At 41.3% G+C, this 16,919-nt stretch overlaps 1 protein-coding gene across 12 annotated transcripts in view; it reads right to left on the bottom strand.

Moving 5' to 3' along the window:
• CYRIA (CYFIP related Rac1 interactor A) overlaps window positions 1-10,795 on the bottom strand; it is a 97,498-nt gene extending 86,703 nt beyond the window's left edge. For 7 of the 12 annotated variants that reach the window (XM_061622725.1, XM_061622727.1, XM_061622726.1 and 4 more), the window contains exon 1: window positions 10,540-10,793. Coding sequence is in view for 1 of the 12 variants with exons in the window: in XM_061622733.1 (XP_061478717.1) it covers window positions 10,540-10,597 (58 nt within the window). In the remaining 11 variants the exon portion in view is untranslated. Of the gene's footprint in view, window positions 1-10,539 lie in introns of all 12 variants that reach the window. The other 5 variants (XM_061622735.1, XM_061622734.1, XM_061622736.1 and 2 more) reach the window with 2 other exon arrangements.
• Between the last annotated feature and the right edge of the window lie 6,124 nt (window positions 10,796-16,919).

Below are 16,919 nucleotides of genomic sequence, written 5' to 3'. Positions count from 1 at the left end.
GCCTTTTCTCTAAACTAAAAAGCCCCAAATGCTGCAACCTTTCCTCGTAAGGGAGTCGCTCCATCCCCTTGATCATTCTGGTTGCCCTCTTCTGAACCTTTTCCAACTCTATATTATCCTTTTTGAGATGAGGCGACCAGAACTGTACACAGTATTCCAAATGTGGCCGCACCATAGATTTATACAACGGCATTATGATATCGGCTGTTTTATTTTCAATACCTTTCCTAATTATCGCTAGCATGGAATTTGCCTTTTTCACAGCTGCCGCACACTGGGTTCTCTACTGAGTTCCCCAGTGCCTAATAAATCCAAACCCTTCCGCCCGACACCATCGTCTCATCCACGCATTGAGACTGTGAAGCTGGGCCTGTCTGGCTGGTCCTGCGCGTGTTACCGGCAGCATTTCAGAGAAAGCCACCTTGGAGGTCCTGGCTTTCAGCATCCTACCTAGCAACCTAGATTTTGCTTCCAGGACCTCACGGCTGCATTTCCCCATGTCGTTGGTGCCAACGTGCACCACGACCACTGACTCCTTCCCAGCACTGTCTACCAAACTATCTAAACGACGGGCGATATCCGCAACCTTCGCACCAGGCAGGCAAAACACCTTGCGGTTTACACGCCCATCACACACCCCACTGTCCCTAACACTGCCTGCACAGTTCTGAAGAGATCTAGGTTTGGTTTTGTATTTTTAATAAAGCATAGAAATGTAGAATTTTTAAAAAAGTTAAATGAAGCTTTTAATTTTTAAAAAAGGCCTCTACTGGTATGCTTTAACAATCAATCAATCCAGAGCTCTTCAGTGTTCCACAGGCAACATTTTGGACAGCCTCACTTTTTGCAAAGCCCACGGACCTAGAAAAACATAGAAACCTTGGAAAATATAGAAAAGTACAGAAACAGAAACAACTTGGAAGTGTAGTTGCATTTCATCTCGGGGAGGTGGAGACCTCCAAATAATTCTAATTCACACCTTGTTATTTGGCTCCCAGACAGACCTGATGCACACCCCTAGCATATTCACACTGTCAATGATGTTTGATAGAAGGAACCTTAGAAATGGGCATAGCACTCAGCCATATGTACTACATACTCACATTTTCAGAACACACAGCCTGCCAAAAGAGGTTTGCCTCAGTGAAGTGTAAACACAGAAACCACAGAAATTAAAAACACCAAGCAACACCCCAGAGCATTCATGAGAGATTGCTCTGTCTCCCTACTGCCTGTGCCCACCCCCTTTAAAAGCTTTTGATCAATCTGACATGCTGGACTACACTGTTGACTACTGGCAAAATGGAAGTGGTGGCAAAACAATTAGTATGTACTTACTGGTCCATTAGTGAGAAGATTTCTTTTTTTAAAAAAATTAACACCCTTACAGATGCCTTAAAGCACAAGAAGCAGTAGCCAACATTACTCTCAACTGACTCATGATTAACCTACACATCATCACTATCCTACATCACTATCCTACTATAGGATTGTTATCCTATAACCTAGAAGTCTCCATGAACAATGACAGTGTATAAAATTATATATATATATTTAAATCTTTTTATCATCATCAATCTTTGGGATCCTTTGGAGTGCTGAAAGGTGGTGGGTGACATTTTCTAAAATAATATACTACACTTAAAAATGTCTAAAAGTTTGTACTTCCATGCCACGAACCATGGGATGAAAGGTAACTTTGCAAGAAACAGGTTAACTTTCTGGGAACACTCTAAAGGAAAACATTGTGCTTTTCCAAAGACACTTCTCAACTAAAGTTAGCTTCAAAACAAAAGTAGAGCACACCCTGTAAAACCAAGTATATACATTTATTTTCAAGCTATTTCTAGGTTGGTACATATTAAAATCAATAGCACCACATACTATCAAGTATATTTCAGTGATAACACAAATACAATAAAGTGTAATATTACCCAAGATTATAAATACAATAATTAACCATAATAATTCAATACTATTTTGAATGAATCATAGCAGTTAATATCTAATCCATATATATTTCCCATAAAGTTTATAAGTAACGCCCAATTATCATAAACCTTTGGTTTTTTACCAGCCATCTCGTAACTGAATAAACTCTGTAACCTTTGCCATTTCTATAATATTCAGATTTTAACCAGGCATATTTCCAGTGTTGGTATTTTACAGTTTCTCCACTCAAAATTGTTGCAGTCAATAGTTTCCATACTAGCTTGTAAGCCTAGTACAACCTAGTTATAGCATTCACTGCATGAAAGTTCATTACATGAAGAAAAACAGGGACATATTACTATGGCACAATAAATGTTGCTATAGATCATCACTATTAACTTTAAACTGATCCAATTTCTAATTGTCAAAGTATCTCTAAAGTGACCTGTTTCCAGAGTAAAACAATAGAGCCAACAGAGCCCTAAAGCTATACATGCCATAGAAGAGGACACTAGAATTCACTTCCGCTATTCCACTTACGGCATGCTCAACTTTTTTCCATTGGAAGGCCTGGTGGTACACCCGTCATTTGATCTCAATTTATTTAAGTGTTATATCTGGTATGTTACAGATGCTTGGCCAGACTGTCACACCTAGGCAGTCTAAAGATTTGCATAGCTAAAAAGGAAAATCGGTAAAAATAAAAGTGGTATCCTGACTATAGAGACAGCTTTGTATTTCTGTATGGACATCAGCCTTCATATAAGTAGAAACATGAACACTACAAAGTCTACAGTGTTGTTGGCAATCACTGTATTCACACTAGAAACACATCCCCACTGCTGGATGAGTTTCCAAGCAGCCACCACAAGGTGAGTGGTCTTGTGATTCAACTTTTTTTCTTTATAGTATCAGCTGACATTGCCTTTCTATAATGCAAGCCACATCTCACTTCCACGATGATTGTCCCAATAAACATTAGATTATGCTAGCATAGAAATGGCTAAAGGTCAACTATTGTGCTGTAGCACTGCACAAACTCACAAAAAATCGCCCTGCTTTGAATTCAAAGACTAGAATCTTGCACGTACTTAAAGAAATTCTATTGAAATCAACTTGATTTATTTTCAAGTAATTGTATGTTTTGGAATCAGTGGGCAACTTGCTTTGATTTACACAGAATCTAAAAGAAAAGTGAATTCCCCAATGTTATTTAATTTTATAACAAAAATAAAATAGCCTATCCCAGATTTATAACACTTCTTTCAAGCTTCATTCACACCTTGATTATAATGTGTTTTATATCTGCCATAGAACAAAATGAGATTGAGGAAATACAGTGGAATTTGCAAACAATTACCTGGGCAAGCTCCAGAGCTTAGGTCCACTGGAAGTCTGCATGCCCTGCCTCCCAGGAATAACACTGAAGCAAGGGAGAGACTAACCCATTGACTGACAACAGAAGGCTCAGCTGCAGAGAGCTCACTTCCCACCTACCTGCCAGAAAGAAAACTCACCTCCAATTGCCCAGTTGCCCTGGGACTGCAGACACAAAGGGGAAAAGACACTCAGGCCCCACCCATCTGCCCAAGGAACAAGCAAGAGACACCAACTGCTATTCAAGCAATACCAGCCTGGCCCAAACTGGACAGAAATGCTTATAGCTCAACACATTGTTCTGGCCTTAAAAGGCTTGTCTCCCTCCTCTTGTTTTTACCTTCCTTTGTGTGTCTTGTCTTTTTTGGAGACAAAAAGTCTCCACTTTGGGAGCCAATAATTGTCTAGAAAGCAAGATAAAAATATAGGAAATAAATAGATTGTGAAGTCAGTAACATTGATAACATACTCTCTGGATTAAGGATTTTGCTCAAAAATATATGTACATACAATTACTCTCTCAGATTTAAAGATCATTAGTACTGAAGTCTAATTATGTGAATCTATGCTCTTATTAATAAGAGTGTTGCAATATCCAACAGTATACCAAGTATGCTTAATAAAATGGCCCTAAATTCACCAGAAGGGGAAAATCATGGAAGGAGCTGGGTCATATTACAGAGGCACTGCCAATATTAAACTGGGTCGGCAAGATGGCAAGCATGCAAATGTCTGTAAGATAGAAACCAAACCAAAAAGATATGAAAAAGAAAACTAATTAACAGCATGCATGTGACCAAAGAACTATGTGTTGATTTGATTCCAGACTTTCCAAAACTATCACTGGCATTCAGGAACAAATGATTTACACATTAAGACCAGTAACTGAATATTTAGATATGATGCAACCTGTGACTGACAAAAGAGTTACTCTTTTCAGACAAACTGCTCATCCATATATTTTTAAAAATGATATACACTTGTGATGTACAGCCAGGTTCTCTGAATATTTATTTTAGCAACAACTTTATATAACATTTGGGTAGTAGAAAATATGGTTTTACAAGCATACAAATAAGCAATGAATTTGGATAATGCCTAGTTCATAAAATATATTTTGAGTAAAGAAACCGACAGTAGCAAAGTTTTATGAGCATGTCCTTCTGTACACATCTGAATTCATCCTGGCTCAGCTACTGAATCAATAACTATTAGGTAAACCAGCTACCTCTCTTCTAATACATTTCCAAATATTTCTTAAGATTCTAGCATTTGTCTGTAAATGCTACCAAATTCAACAGAGCTGCACAACAGAGCATTTGTGTTTTGCAAAAGGCAGATGGGAAAGAAGTATTCAAGTAGAATACTTAACCTAAAGAGCAAAAGTAGTGAAAATATCAGCAAAATGTACAACATAGATTTCACATGCACATAAAAAGGCTATGTACACAACTTATCACACCTTTTAAGGAGAAATTTGTTACATGGAAGCTGAATGCCAAATCCTCCATCATTTTGGTTTTGATATTAGGGTTTTAAGTGACCAGCCCCACCCATGTAGTATCATGATGTCATGATAAGGCACTGGCAAGGCCAAAAGGTTGAAATTATGCTCATATCTGAGAAGCCTACTAACTAGGGTGGAGCTCACAGCAGAGGACCTCTTGTGCTTAGGCAGCTACGATAAGAAGTACTATCTGAGCAAGTGTGATACCATTGCTACAACTTAATTTCGGCCCAAATATCTAAAGGATACATATTAAAACATGAAAGCTAAAACCTAGCAAATATGACCTGAACTGGCAAGACTTCCTCAGTTACCTATGGAGTGGTTTGTGTTCATTATCCTTTGTTTTCTCATAGCCATTAATCCCAGCAACACCTATCGTTATCTGAATGATAGTGCCAGTGACCAAGAAAGTGGGTAATTCTGAAACTAAGTCTCTATGCTGTGTAAGAGAGTGAATACAGACTTCCAGACAGCAAAGAAGAGGGAAAATATGGCTTTTATTCTTGGAGGATAGAGTTCATAGAATCATAGAATAGTAGAGTTGGAAGGGACCTATACGGTAGGGCCCCGCTTTACGGCGCTTCACTAATGCGGCAGTCTCAATTAGACGCAATTAGATTAAAGCCCCACTCATACCGCGCTTGTTCCACTTTCAGGCGGTTTTCCGGCATCGTGCCCCATTCTATTCAATGAGTTCCGCTTTTCAACAGTTTTCACTTTTCAGCAGGGGTCTGGAACGTAACCCGCCGTATGAGTGGGGCCTTACTGTAATGCCATTGAGTCCAACCCTCTACTCAATGCAGGAATCCAAGTTAAAGCACACCTGACAGGTGGCTGTCCAGCTGCCTCTTCAATGCTCCCTAAGTTATTGGTTCCATTGTCGTACTGCTGTAAAAGGAAGTTTTTCCTGATGTTCAGTTGAAATCAGGTTTCCTTCAACTTGAGTCCATTATTCCAAGCCCTGCACTTTGGGATTATCAAGAAGAGATCATGGCCTTCCTCTGTGCAACAACCTTTCAAGTACTTGTTCTTAATATTAAGACCAAGTTTATAACTCTTAATTTACTTAAATTAATCACAGAGGATGAATGGGAATCACAGGATTAACACATGACAGAAGGAACAGAATTTTCATTTTGACCCAGCAGTTTTATTCCTCAGCCATAAAAGTAGCCCACCACAACGGGTCACATAAAATGGAATTATGCAGTAGCACAGGGAAAGAGATTATAATGAGAGGTTAACAAGACGAGTGGGTTTTTTCCTGCAGCATTACTAAAGCTGAATGTGTAAAAAGGAACAAGCAGATGTGAAATATATTAATGCTTCTTTCTCAAGCAAGGGGGAGGGGTTTACCACAAAAAATTGTTTCTGACTAAGAAGATGGGAACACATAACATGAAAATAGGAAATGAGTTTTTTTGCACAAGAATATTGAAGGAGAGATTAATAGTGTGTTATCCTAACAACAGGGGGTGAAATGTATGGAATTAAACTGAAATATTAAAACGAAATACTAAAATAAAGTTCAAGGCAAGGACAATCCAATGTAAAATATATCAATATACAGACAGCAATATGGGGATACTAACAGAACAAAGCTAACATTACAAAGAACCTTACTCTATGTGAGTGGTGATCCTTTGTGGCAGGGATGGCCAGACTTCAAGCTTTGAGGGCCTACTTCATTTTTGCTAAGTGTGGCTCAACTGGAGGCTGGTGTAAAAGGCAAATGGTTAGAAGTAAAGAAATTCTGAGCCCAGGAATTTGTACTGAGTACCAGAAAAAATGGAGCCTACAATTTTTCTGCACAAAAATCCAGATCTGTTCATTTCAATAGTAATCTCGGGAAGTGGCTAGGGTGTGAATGTAGTGTGAATGTGACCCATGAAACAACTGCATTTTAAAAGGGAAGTGGGTATATAACCAGTGACATTTCTTCTCTTTCCAAGAGGAAAGCAAAACATAGCTAAAATACTAAAATCTTCCTGCAGCACACTAGATTTATATACCAGTGACTATATGAACAAAGTGATATGTATACATGCCTAATGAGAGTGGGTCTCTCTATCCATTACAGATATAAGGAGAAAGAAGACCCAATGCCAAAGCAGGCAGTGGTTCCCTTTAAAAATGCAGCAATGCTAATTGTGCAGAATTGCTTGCTTTACTCTGCCATTCTCTGGTTGCCTTATCCCTCTAGTATGGCTTCGCACAAGACAGTAAGCTGTCTGGGAAATGGATGTTTCCATCTCTTTGCTAATGTATTAATGAAGATTCTGGAACACAGCAACCCTTGTTGGCACCACAAGGCAGTACCGTAATCCAAATAAGTAACAACCACTAGGAAGGATCACAGCCACATTACCAATTCATGACCCCCCTCCCCCAAAAAACTCTTATAGTTATTTGGGAATTTCTGTAAAGTCTTAACTCCTGAATCAAACCTTGTTTTTGAAAACTAAGAAGATTTTAAGATGAAGGGGATAACGTATCTTGAATAATACTGTAAATAGAGGTGATTCACTCAATACAGTGAGCAAAAGAAACAACAAACTTGTCATGCATGCAAACATACCATCCATATAGTTATTTCAGATACTTCTTAATTTTTGCTACAGCTTTGGTGCATGACAGCCATACGCTGGTTTCATTCTCAGTCTGACTACCACTGAGAACAGAGGACAGAGCCTCTATATTCGTAAAGATGTCTTTCCCTAATTTGAATGACAAGTGCAAGAAACCATATACAGCTTAATTGCATGTACAAAATTTCTGAATTGCAGAACTGTGGTAAGATTAGAAGGGAGGGGCTATGAGGACACAAAATATACTGCAATAGTAAATATTTAACTAATAACTAGATCTTTCAATATGCATTAAAAATGTCATGTGCAGTGGGCCAAGTTACATATTATGTGCAAGACCTACTACTGGATTGGAGCAGCGGTGCTGGGTTAAACAGTGTTTAAGCCTTTCCCTTGTGGGGCTAGAACCAGCTCTGGGTGGGGAAAGGTCTGGATCAAGGAAAGACTACGTGAGAAGGAAAGTCTTAAACACCATCTCCCCCAGTCGCAGCATTCCAGTCAAACTTGCCACCCCTGCAGCTGCTTCAAAATAAAATTTAAAATATATCAGAAAATCTAATCATGGATTTACCACATAAGGCAGGAGTGGTGAACCTGTGGCCCTCCAGATGTTGTTGGCCTACAACTCTCATCATTCCTGACCATTGGCCACGCTGGCCAGGGTTGCTGGGAATTGGAGTGTAAGAGTAGAGGCACCTTTGCAGTTATGGTGGTTTCAGTGTGTCTCCAGTTCTGTTTTCTGAAGTCAGAGACACACAATGCTAGTCAAACTCTGCCCCTTTTAACTCCAAAACCTGGGGAAATGCATTTCTCCATAAAATCCACTTCACACAGAAATAAAAACTGTTTGATAGATCAACTCATTGCCACCCTGTGGTGTGTCCAATGAAAACACTTTGCTGTAGGTTGGACATAGGCAGTGATTGGCCCAACACTTTGCTGTGGGTGGTTCTTAATTTCTCAGATCAGCAGCGGGGGAGGGCAGATATGTCCAGTCATAGGCAAACACATTTTAAACCTATTTTAAACCAAAGCCAGAGAACAATCTGGCTCCTTTTGAAGCCGTTAATGTATCTGTAGCCTGACAACATGTACTTTTGACCAGTTTCACACTATTAATTTACATTCTTCCCCACCCCAAAAAATGCTTTGAATTATGTCACAGTTTCATCCTTAATGAATTTTTTTCCAGTGAGTATTTCAAGCATACTCATTCCAATGTAGCACAGTCCTGTTGCAGGTCTGCATGACATCAGAATACATATGAGAGATCATTCTGAGAAGGTACATGCCTATATCATTCCAGAATTTTAGAACTGATTCTTCAGCTAACTTTGAAGTTAGCTCCTTTAGTGTGGCAGCACCTGTGCTCTGGAACTTCCTGCCTATTGACCCTAGTTATATTATTTTAAACACCTGCTGGAAACTTTTTTGTTTTGGCAAGTCTATCCAGAGAGACACAACTTAGTTACCTATATTTGTTATAAAAGTTTTATTGATTCAGTCTTTGTTTTTAATGATTATGGTGTTATGTACATTCGTTTTCAACTGGTTTGTGGATTTTAACCATGTTTTACCTATAATTTGTTTTGTACACCATTTAGAGAACTGTTTGATCAAGCGTTTTATATAGTTTCTAAATAAATAAATTTATGAACACCCACAAAACCCTTTTCCACAATAAGCCCTCCCCAGGGTTTGGTGGAAGCATTATGAGTGTTTAGCACAAGATCCACATGGCTGCCACTGACAAACATTAAAACTGCAGCATGGAGCTCCTACCACACAGAAACAGATTTTTGGGGAGCAACAACTGTTCCCCAATTGCAATGATCCAAAGGCAGTTTGAAATGTATGTCATGTATTTTTGCCAGGCCATAAATATGTCTGTATAGAACACTGAAATCCCACAAGCAGCACAGCAAAGGAACTGAACCCTGTCAGTCCATATGGCCAACCAAGGAAACAGCAGGGTCAACTATGCAAGCAGATGTGAGGCAAAACCCTGTCTAGCTATATATGGCCTTAGTTCATGAACAGAAGGAAAACACAAAAATGAAAATTAATACCAGTAAGCTGTATATGATGGAAGAAAACAAAACAAGCCCAAATTTTAAACGCAAAAAGGTCAGTCCACACTTAAGCAGGAGGCAGGAAAGGACGAGGAAAACAGCAGAAAGCCAGTGTGGTGTAGTTAGAGCATGGGATTATGACCTGGGAGACCAAGGTTTGAATCACCATTCAGCCATGAAGCTCAGTGTGTTATCTTGGGCCAGTCACTGCCTCCCAGCCTAACCTTTCTCACAAGGTTGTTGTGGGGATCAAATGGGGGGGGGACCATGTATGCTACCTTGAGCTCCTTGGAGAAAAGGTGCGATATAAATGCAATAAAAACATAAATAAATGCATACTTCTAAGTCCCCTCCCCAAGATTCACAACTGACCGGAAGCAGTGAGGCTTTCCCCTATGTTCAACTTGTTTCAAAATGGGAACGGGGGGGGGGTCGAGGAAGAGAAGCACGTTAGAAGGAATGGCAACCTCTTTAATCCTTTTAGCAAGCCTTCCATTCAAATCACAGTTGAAGCAGAGGTCACAGCTGGGAGGAAGGGAAGGCAACCCAGCAACAGGTGCCTTTTCCACCCCCGCTCAACCCTATCACCCTGTGCGCATTTATTTTGGAAAAAACGCCATTGAACTCAGTGGGGCTTACTTCCGAGTAAACATGCACGGGGATGGGGGGCGCCCAACAAAATCCCAAATGCGGAGGGCTGTGAGGAAAGTGAGGGCAAGGTGCAGCTTCCAAAAAGGAAACAGGCCAGGGAGAGACCGAAGTACTGGGTATTATTAAGTACTGGGAGATACCCAAACCCAGCGCAAGTCAAGAGCCCCCACTCCAGCACACTCGCCTGCGTCCCCCAAGCCATCCGAGCGCACGCTCCCACCAGCCACCCTGCAGCTAAGCCTCGGCGTCAAGCTGCACCGCAGGCCGGGCCCCTTCCTTCCTTCTTCCTTCCTTCCTTCCCCCAAACAAAGTGCCCGCTTCCTCGCTCCCTCCCTCCGAAAGTCGTGGGTCTATCTCCACACTCGTCAAAACTCGCTATCCTTCTCTCCTCCCCGCCCTGCGCTCTCACCTGCTCCTTTCTCCCTCTGCTTCACGGCACCGCAGCAGACAACGGAATGCTCAGCCATGCCCAAACGGCGCTCGCAAGGATGACCCGACCCAGCTCAACGCGCGAGAAAAGGGAGGAGAGGAGGAGGAGGAGGCAGCATAGAGCGGGCGGGCGGGACACTCCCTGAGAGCCGCTTCTTCTTGTCCTTCTCTCTATGTATTTGTCGTCTGGGGGAGGTGCTCTGGACTGTCTGTCAGTGAAGGAGCGCTCGGCCCTTTTTCCACCCTGAGCGCAGGCAGACGCCGCCTCAGTCAGTTGCCAAGGGGGCACCATCGGCAGTGTCTCTTCAAAAGGAATGTACACACTCTCTCTCTCCCCACCCCACGCAAACACACACGCCAACAACACCTGGTTTCAGGGCTTTTTAGCCGTGTAACCTGAAGTATTTAATAGACAGCAGAAGACAATACAGTCGATCACAAACAGTGTTGGTGAACGAACAACCCAACAACCCCCCCCCCAAATTATAATAGGAGTTGTGATACCTATAACCAGGGCTAGAACTGCTGCTAGGCATTGTGAGGCTTGTTGGCATGGAATTGTTTGCTATATGATTTACTGTATTTTTAATGCCAGCGGGGGATTTTTCTGCCTCAAGTGCCAAAACCACTTGGCTGGCAAACTGTGCCCCGTGGCTTAGGGAGATGGGGTGTGTGTGTGTGTGTACTATTCGATGCTCTGCCTCGAGCAGCAAAATGTCTTGGGCAGGTCCTGCGTGTAACGTTGAAATCCTTGGGCCACAACGCAGGGTTTTTGTGAAAAGGTGTGTTCAGTGCTAATGGCTGCTGGGGGAGGGGGGAGAGATTCGGATCAGGACTGTGGCACTGCAGGAGGAGAAATTTAAACCTTCCACCATGTCATTTTTTAATTTGAAATGCTGCCAACCATCCGCGCGTGCTATTTTCCCATGGATACAAAACATACCCGAGTGGTGTCTCCCGTGTGATGGATGCTACTGAAATAAAGCACATCTAGAAATTCAAGTTCTCATGAAGAAGCTATGCTGGATGACCATGGGTCAGTCACTGTCTCTTAGCCTAATTGATCTCACAGGGTTGTTGCGAGGATAAAATGTAGGGGGGAGAACCAGTATACCGCTTTGAGCTCCTTGAAGAAAAGGTGGTGTATAAATGGTATACAAATATGTATGTTTTGCCCTAATGGGAAAAATAGCAGTGGGAAGTGCATTCTTACAGTTTCTTACAGAAAGAGGCTTGAGACAGGGGATCTGTGACCGCTATAACAATGGAGAAGAAAAAGAATGAACATGAAAAATAGCATTTGTAGAGTACACTTCCCTCAAAATTTAGTCACCACAGCTAGGTGTTACACATTAAAGGATTTATTGGACATTACGTCCAGTAAACATAGTCTCTCCAGACACCTCTCATTTTTGACAACTCAGGCAATGATCATACTCACTGATAAATGGATATTACAGGAGTGAGCCAATCATTAACAGCCTGGTCCTATGCCTATCCAAATAAGATATATACCTCAGTACATGCTGCCTGATAACCTGAACAAGTGACAAAGGAATCAAATTACCATTTAGTCATCAGGTCAGGGCGGGGATCTGAAATGATTCTTTCAGAGATTAAACGATCTATAATTTACCTCCATCTCATGGTGGTGACATCCCAATAGCCTCCATAAATATCTGACATCTTAAAACAAATTACTACCATGTAATTTTAGAAAGTCAAGTATACTCTGCAACACCTGTCCTAAGAATTGCTTAGGAAATATGGGTCAGTTTGTCTGATAGCAAGATCCTCTGAATCACTGATCTGTTCTAGAAAGTGGCCATTAATGTCAGGAATTTGCCTTGGAATCTAATCATTAGAATAGAGGTGTCCAACCCTTTTTTCATACTTGCCAAAATTGTAGTAGATGTGTTAACATTTTTGCCACATGACAAAAAAAATTAACTGTGTTTTGGAGGCAGAGAAATGCATAGTTTTTCATTAAGTAGTTCAAGGAAATCAGGCATAAAATCAGCTAGACTACATCTCAAATACCTCCAAATTTTCATCTAGTATCTGTACCTATATCTTGATTTCACCATTTTTACTGCATAAAAAGTTGATTTGCAGAGCCACATTGAATAGAAGATTGAAAAGTTTTGGAATAACTGTATTTAGAACTGCAAACTCATTTCGATTTAAAATATGAATCCACATCATAACAATTGAATAATCTTTCAAATGCTCAGTGCAATAGCATAGTGGCAAATTCAGAAGTGCAGGGTCCCTTCATGTTAGTCACAGCCATGTCCACTCCCCCCTTTTTTCGTTGCGGAGTTGCGAATGAGATCCTTGTGAATGCCTTTTCCCACAACAACAGGCACGCCTAGGAGCCAATAAGCAGGAAAGAGTGTTAGCTACTGGGAAGAGTCTTCTCAGTGGCTGACTCACCCCCTTTCACTCTGATTGGCTCAAATCAGCAGGAAAAAATAAGGAAGCATGTTAGAAAACTCTTCTCAGTGGCTAACACACTCCCCTTTCATGCTGATTGTCTTGTGGCATGCTGGAGATATAGCGACCCTGCTCCTAAAAAAGTAAAGGGTCTAAGACACACATACTCTGAGCCCCTGGGCGACTACATCCCTGGCTAAGTGCTTTGAAGTAAAAGCACATTTGTCTTGCAAAGGTGCCTCTCCAAAAAAAAGAAACCTCACAAGCTCTTGAGATAGTTGAGAATTGTAGATATTAAACTTAAATGGATCTTGCTTTTTGCAGAGTATAGGACCCAAGGATGAATCCATAATTGTTAAGGGAGGAGGCTGAACACTTTTTTGAACTGGTACATGTATAAAATAATTTTATTTAACAATTTTTTTTTTTTAAAGTGGTAGCAGTAAAGCATGTTTGCCACAAGTCAATAGTTATTTCACCACATGTGGTGAGTGGTGATTGTGTTGGGCACCAGGGTATTAGATCAATAGTTTTAAGTAGCAGGGGATCAGAATAATGACCCTAAAACTTGATTAATGATATGTGATCTCTTTTGTCTGCAGCAGAGATGCTTGTATAAATAAAAAGACTTCTTAGTAATGGTGGCCAGTAGTCAATATCTCAATAAAGATCTTAGGAAAGATGTACTGTAATCAGTGAAAAGAATGTTGATTGTCAATACTGATATGCTTAGATTGTCATACAGTTCAACTTCTGGCTGTCCAGCTGTTGAAGCAAGTCTTGCAGCTGACTACAAATCCCTCGCTGTATTGTTTCACTGAAAATGGCTAGGTAAATATATATGTCTGCTCATAATGCTTGAGATAAGAGGGGCAGTCTTCAGCTCACTATGGGCACAGAGCTAAATGCCATGTAGCTCTGAGCTGATTATACAGCTCTACTACTCAACATAATCTCCATATACAGACCAAGATCTTAAGAAGAATAAGGCAGGATCATGGCAGCTGGAGAAGCACTATCCAGGCATGAACAGGGAACACTGCTGATATGGGACAGGTGTGCTGCATTAGGAGGAGCAGCTGGGAATCAGAATATGAGCATGTGAACCTCAGCAACCTAAGAGTCAAGGCAAGTGGTAAGTGTGTGCAGAAAGTAATTTCCTACTGCTACTGCTACTGCTACTGCTACTGAATTAACCACTCGTGAAAGGAAGTTTCACTTCTTGACATGACATCAGTTCTTCCCATCTGGTTCTGGAGATTTCTCCTGACTTTCTCAGCCTGGGTTTCCCCTGAGTTCCCCAATCTTGGTCATAGAGTTATATGGATTTCCCCTGGACTTCCTGGCTTGGAACTCCTTATAGCATCAGGAGTCCCATGCATTTGGCCCTTCTGAAAGTCCCGCATGTCTGTGGTTCCATCTGCCACGGTCTCCCCGTTAATATTTTCCAGTTACACTAGCACTGTACAATGAACATCCATAGCACAAGCAAAGACAGCTATTAACAACAGCATTTATTTAAGCAGATTGTCTTCTACACAAAACCATTACAATGTACCATGAAGCAATCACTGGAAACCTGCTTGCAAAACTGTAACTTCAAACGCCACAGATGCAGATGCACATACCTATGGGAAATAACAACAGAAAATAAAACAAGATGCCCTCACAAACACTCATAAAAGCAGCAAAAAATCTACATATCAAAACCTTCCCCATGCCCCCTTGCAATAATAAAGGAACAATATAAAGCTGGCAAGGAAATAACTTTATTTCTGTCTTATGAAGGTCTATTTCCATGGAGCCTCATTAAACAATGATCAAATCTCTCCCATATAAGAAAAGTACACCTGACACAAAATATAGTTCCATAGTGATGGCTGGCTTAGGCAAAATATACATATTTTGTGACAGATAAAAGAGATTCCCATGAAATGAATTATAACTTAAACATTATTCTTAATAATATTGCCAATTGTTACTCAGTGGAGATGTCGTATTTACTTAATTCCTATTAATATTAATACATTACCAAAATGATTTCAGCTCCTTTGTGGAAACACATTTTCAGTTGCATCTAGAAATGGTAACCTTGGCAACAGTATTATATTTTTGGATCCCTAGCAATGTATTCTATTTATTGTAATCAAGTGATTGCAAGATGCTAGCTCTGGGCCACAAATGTAAGATCAAAGATTTAAGCACATGGCTAAAATTTCTTTAAGGTAGACATATATAGTTATTCATATTACGAATTTTAAATGGGATACACACAAAATGAAGGCCACTTTAACAAGTTCTTTTCCATTTGTACTGAAATAAATATAAATATTTTCTGTTTACCACTCTTTTTTCAAATGTGGGACAACTAAGCAGCACATATTTTAGATCCCATTCACACTGGGTAAGTGCAAAAATGCATGTAAATGCTTTCTTCAAATAAGTCTGTAAAATGAATATAAGTGTAAAATAAATATGTGAGGCTGCAATTTTTTAAAAAATCTGGAGCAGCTGGAAAATGGCTGTCTTCATAATAATCATAATCTAACCACACCATCAGAACCATTCACATTGCAGCTGAGAGCCAATGCTGTATCAGTATATGATCAGTGATGTGATTGTGTGGCCGCTGCCTTGCACAAGGGGCAGGCAAAACAGCAGTGATTTTAGGGCATGCTGCTCTGATCCCCCCATGCCATCTTTTTCAAAAAGATGTGTGCTATTACTTCTTTCTGCCACAAGGAAGAAAGAGCAGGGGGAAGAACAGCACCTTTTGAAGAGCCACCTGAAAAGTAGCTGGCCAGAATGACTTGATTTGATAGTGTCTTACTACTTTGCCTTACCAATACAGATAATTTATACAAGGTTTGTGTCTATTTCTGATTAATTTTACAATGTTTTAAAAATATTTTGCATATTTCTAATCCCAGGTGTTGGCTCAAATCATGTTCTACCTTTGAGAGATCTGGGACAGTCTGAAAATTTATACAGTGCCTTGCAAAAGTAATCAGACCCCTGACCAATCCTCTCATGTTACTGAATTACAAATGGTACATTGTAATTTCATTCTGTGTAATGTTTTATTTTGAAACACTGAAACTCAAAATCAATTATTGTAAGGTGACATTGGTTTTAGGAAATGTTTATAAGAAACATAAAAAACTGAAACATATTGATTGAAAGCACTGGGCAAAGATTGGAGATTTTTAAAAAGTTTAAACTTGACTTGTTCTTTTGATGTTGCAACAACAAAATAATTGAGTCCCACAGTCCCCAGCGGTGTCACTAGCGGGAGTGCGAGGGGGTGCGGACCTCCGGCGCGCGCCCTCCCAGGGGCATGGACAGGGGTGGCTGGTCTTGCGCACACGCGCGCGCACTTACCACATGCTCCAGGCTGACGGTGGAAGGCCTGTCCAGGCTTCACCGCCAGCGAGTGGGCGCCTGCTTTTGGCACGCACCGGACCGGGTGCCGGGGAACCCTTGGCAAGCCCCCAAATCTTGTGCTGAGTGCGCGCATGTGCGCAAGACCAGCCACCCTTGTCCATGCCCCTGGGAGGGCGTGCGCCGGAGGGGCACCCAGCCGGAGAAGCAGGCCTGGGAACGCCGGTGCACCTCCCTCGCCCCGCCGATGCTGCTCCCAGTCTCCCCTGCCCGCCTGCATGCCTCCGAGGAGGAGTTGGCTGCTCCGACTGACCCGGAGCACTTCTCTGCCGGGCAACGGCGCGGAGCAGGGCGGCTCTGGGTGTCACCCCCCCTCATGGTGTCACCTGGGTGCAATCCGCACCCCCCATACCCTGGTAATGATGCCCCTGCCAGTCCCCTCTTTGGGTAATCAACCTGCAGCCTTCTCAGAGGGGTGTAGGAAGGTCTGTATAGTTGTATTGAAGGTGTAAAAATGCCACAGTGAAGTTTAAGTTGATGAAT

The sequence above is a fragment of the Rhineura floridana genome, chromosome 4 (assembly GCF_030035675.1).
Source record: "Rhineura floridana isolate rRhiFlo1 chromosome 4, rRhiFlo1.hap2, whole genome shotgun sequence".
Classification (NCBI taxonomy): Eukaryota; Metazoa; Chordata; class Lepidosauria; order Squamata; family Rhineuridae; genus Rhineura; species Rhineura floridana.
The sequence above is the reverse complement of the archived record's forward strand: the minus strand, read 5'-3'. Positions and strand labels throughout refer to the sequence as shown.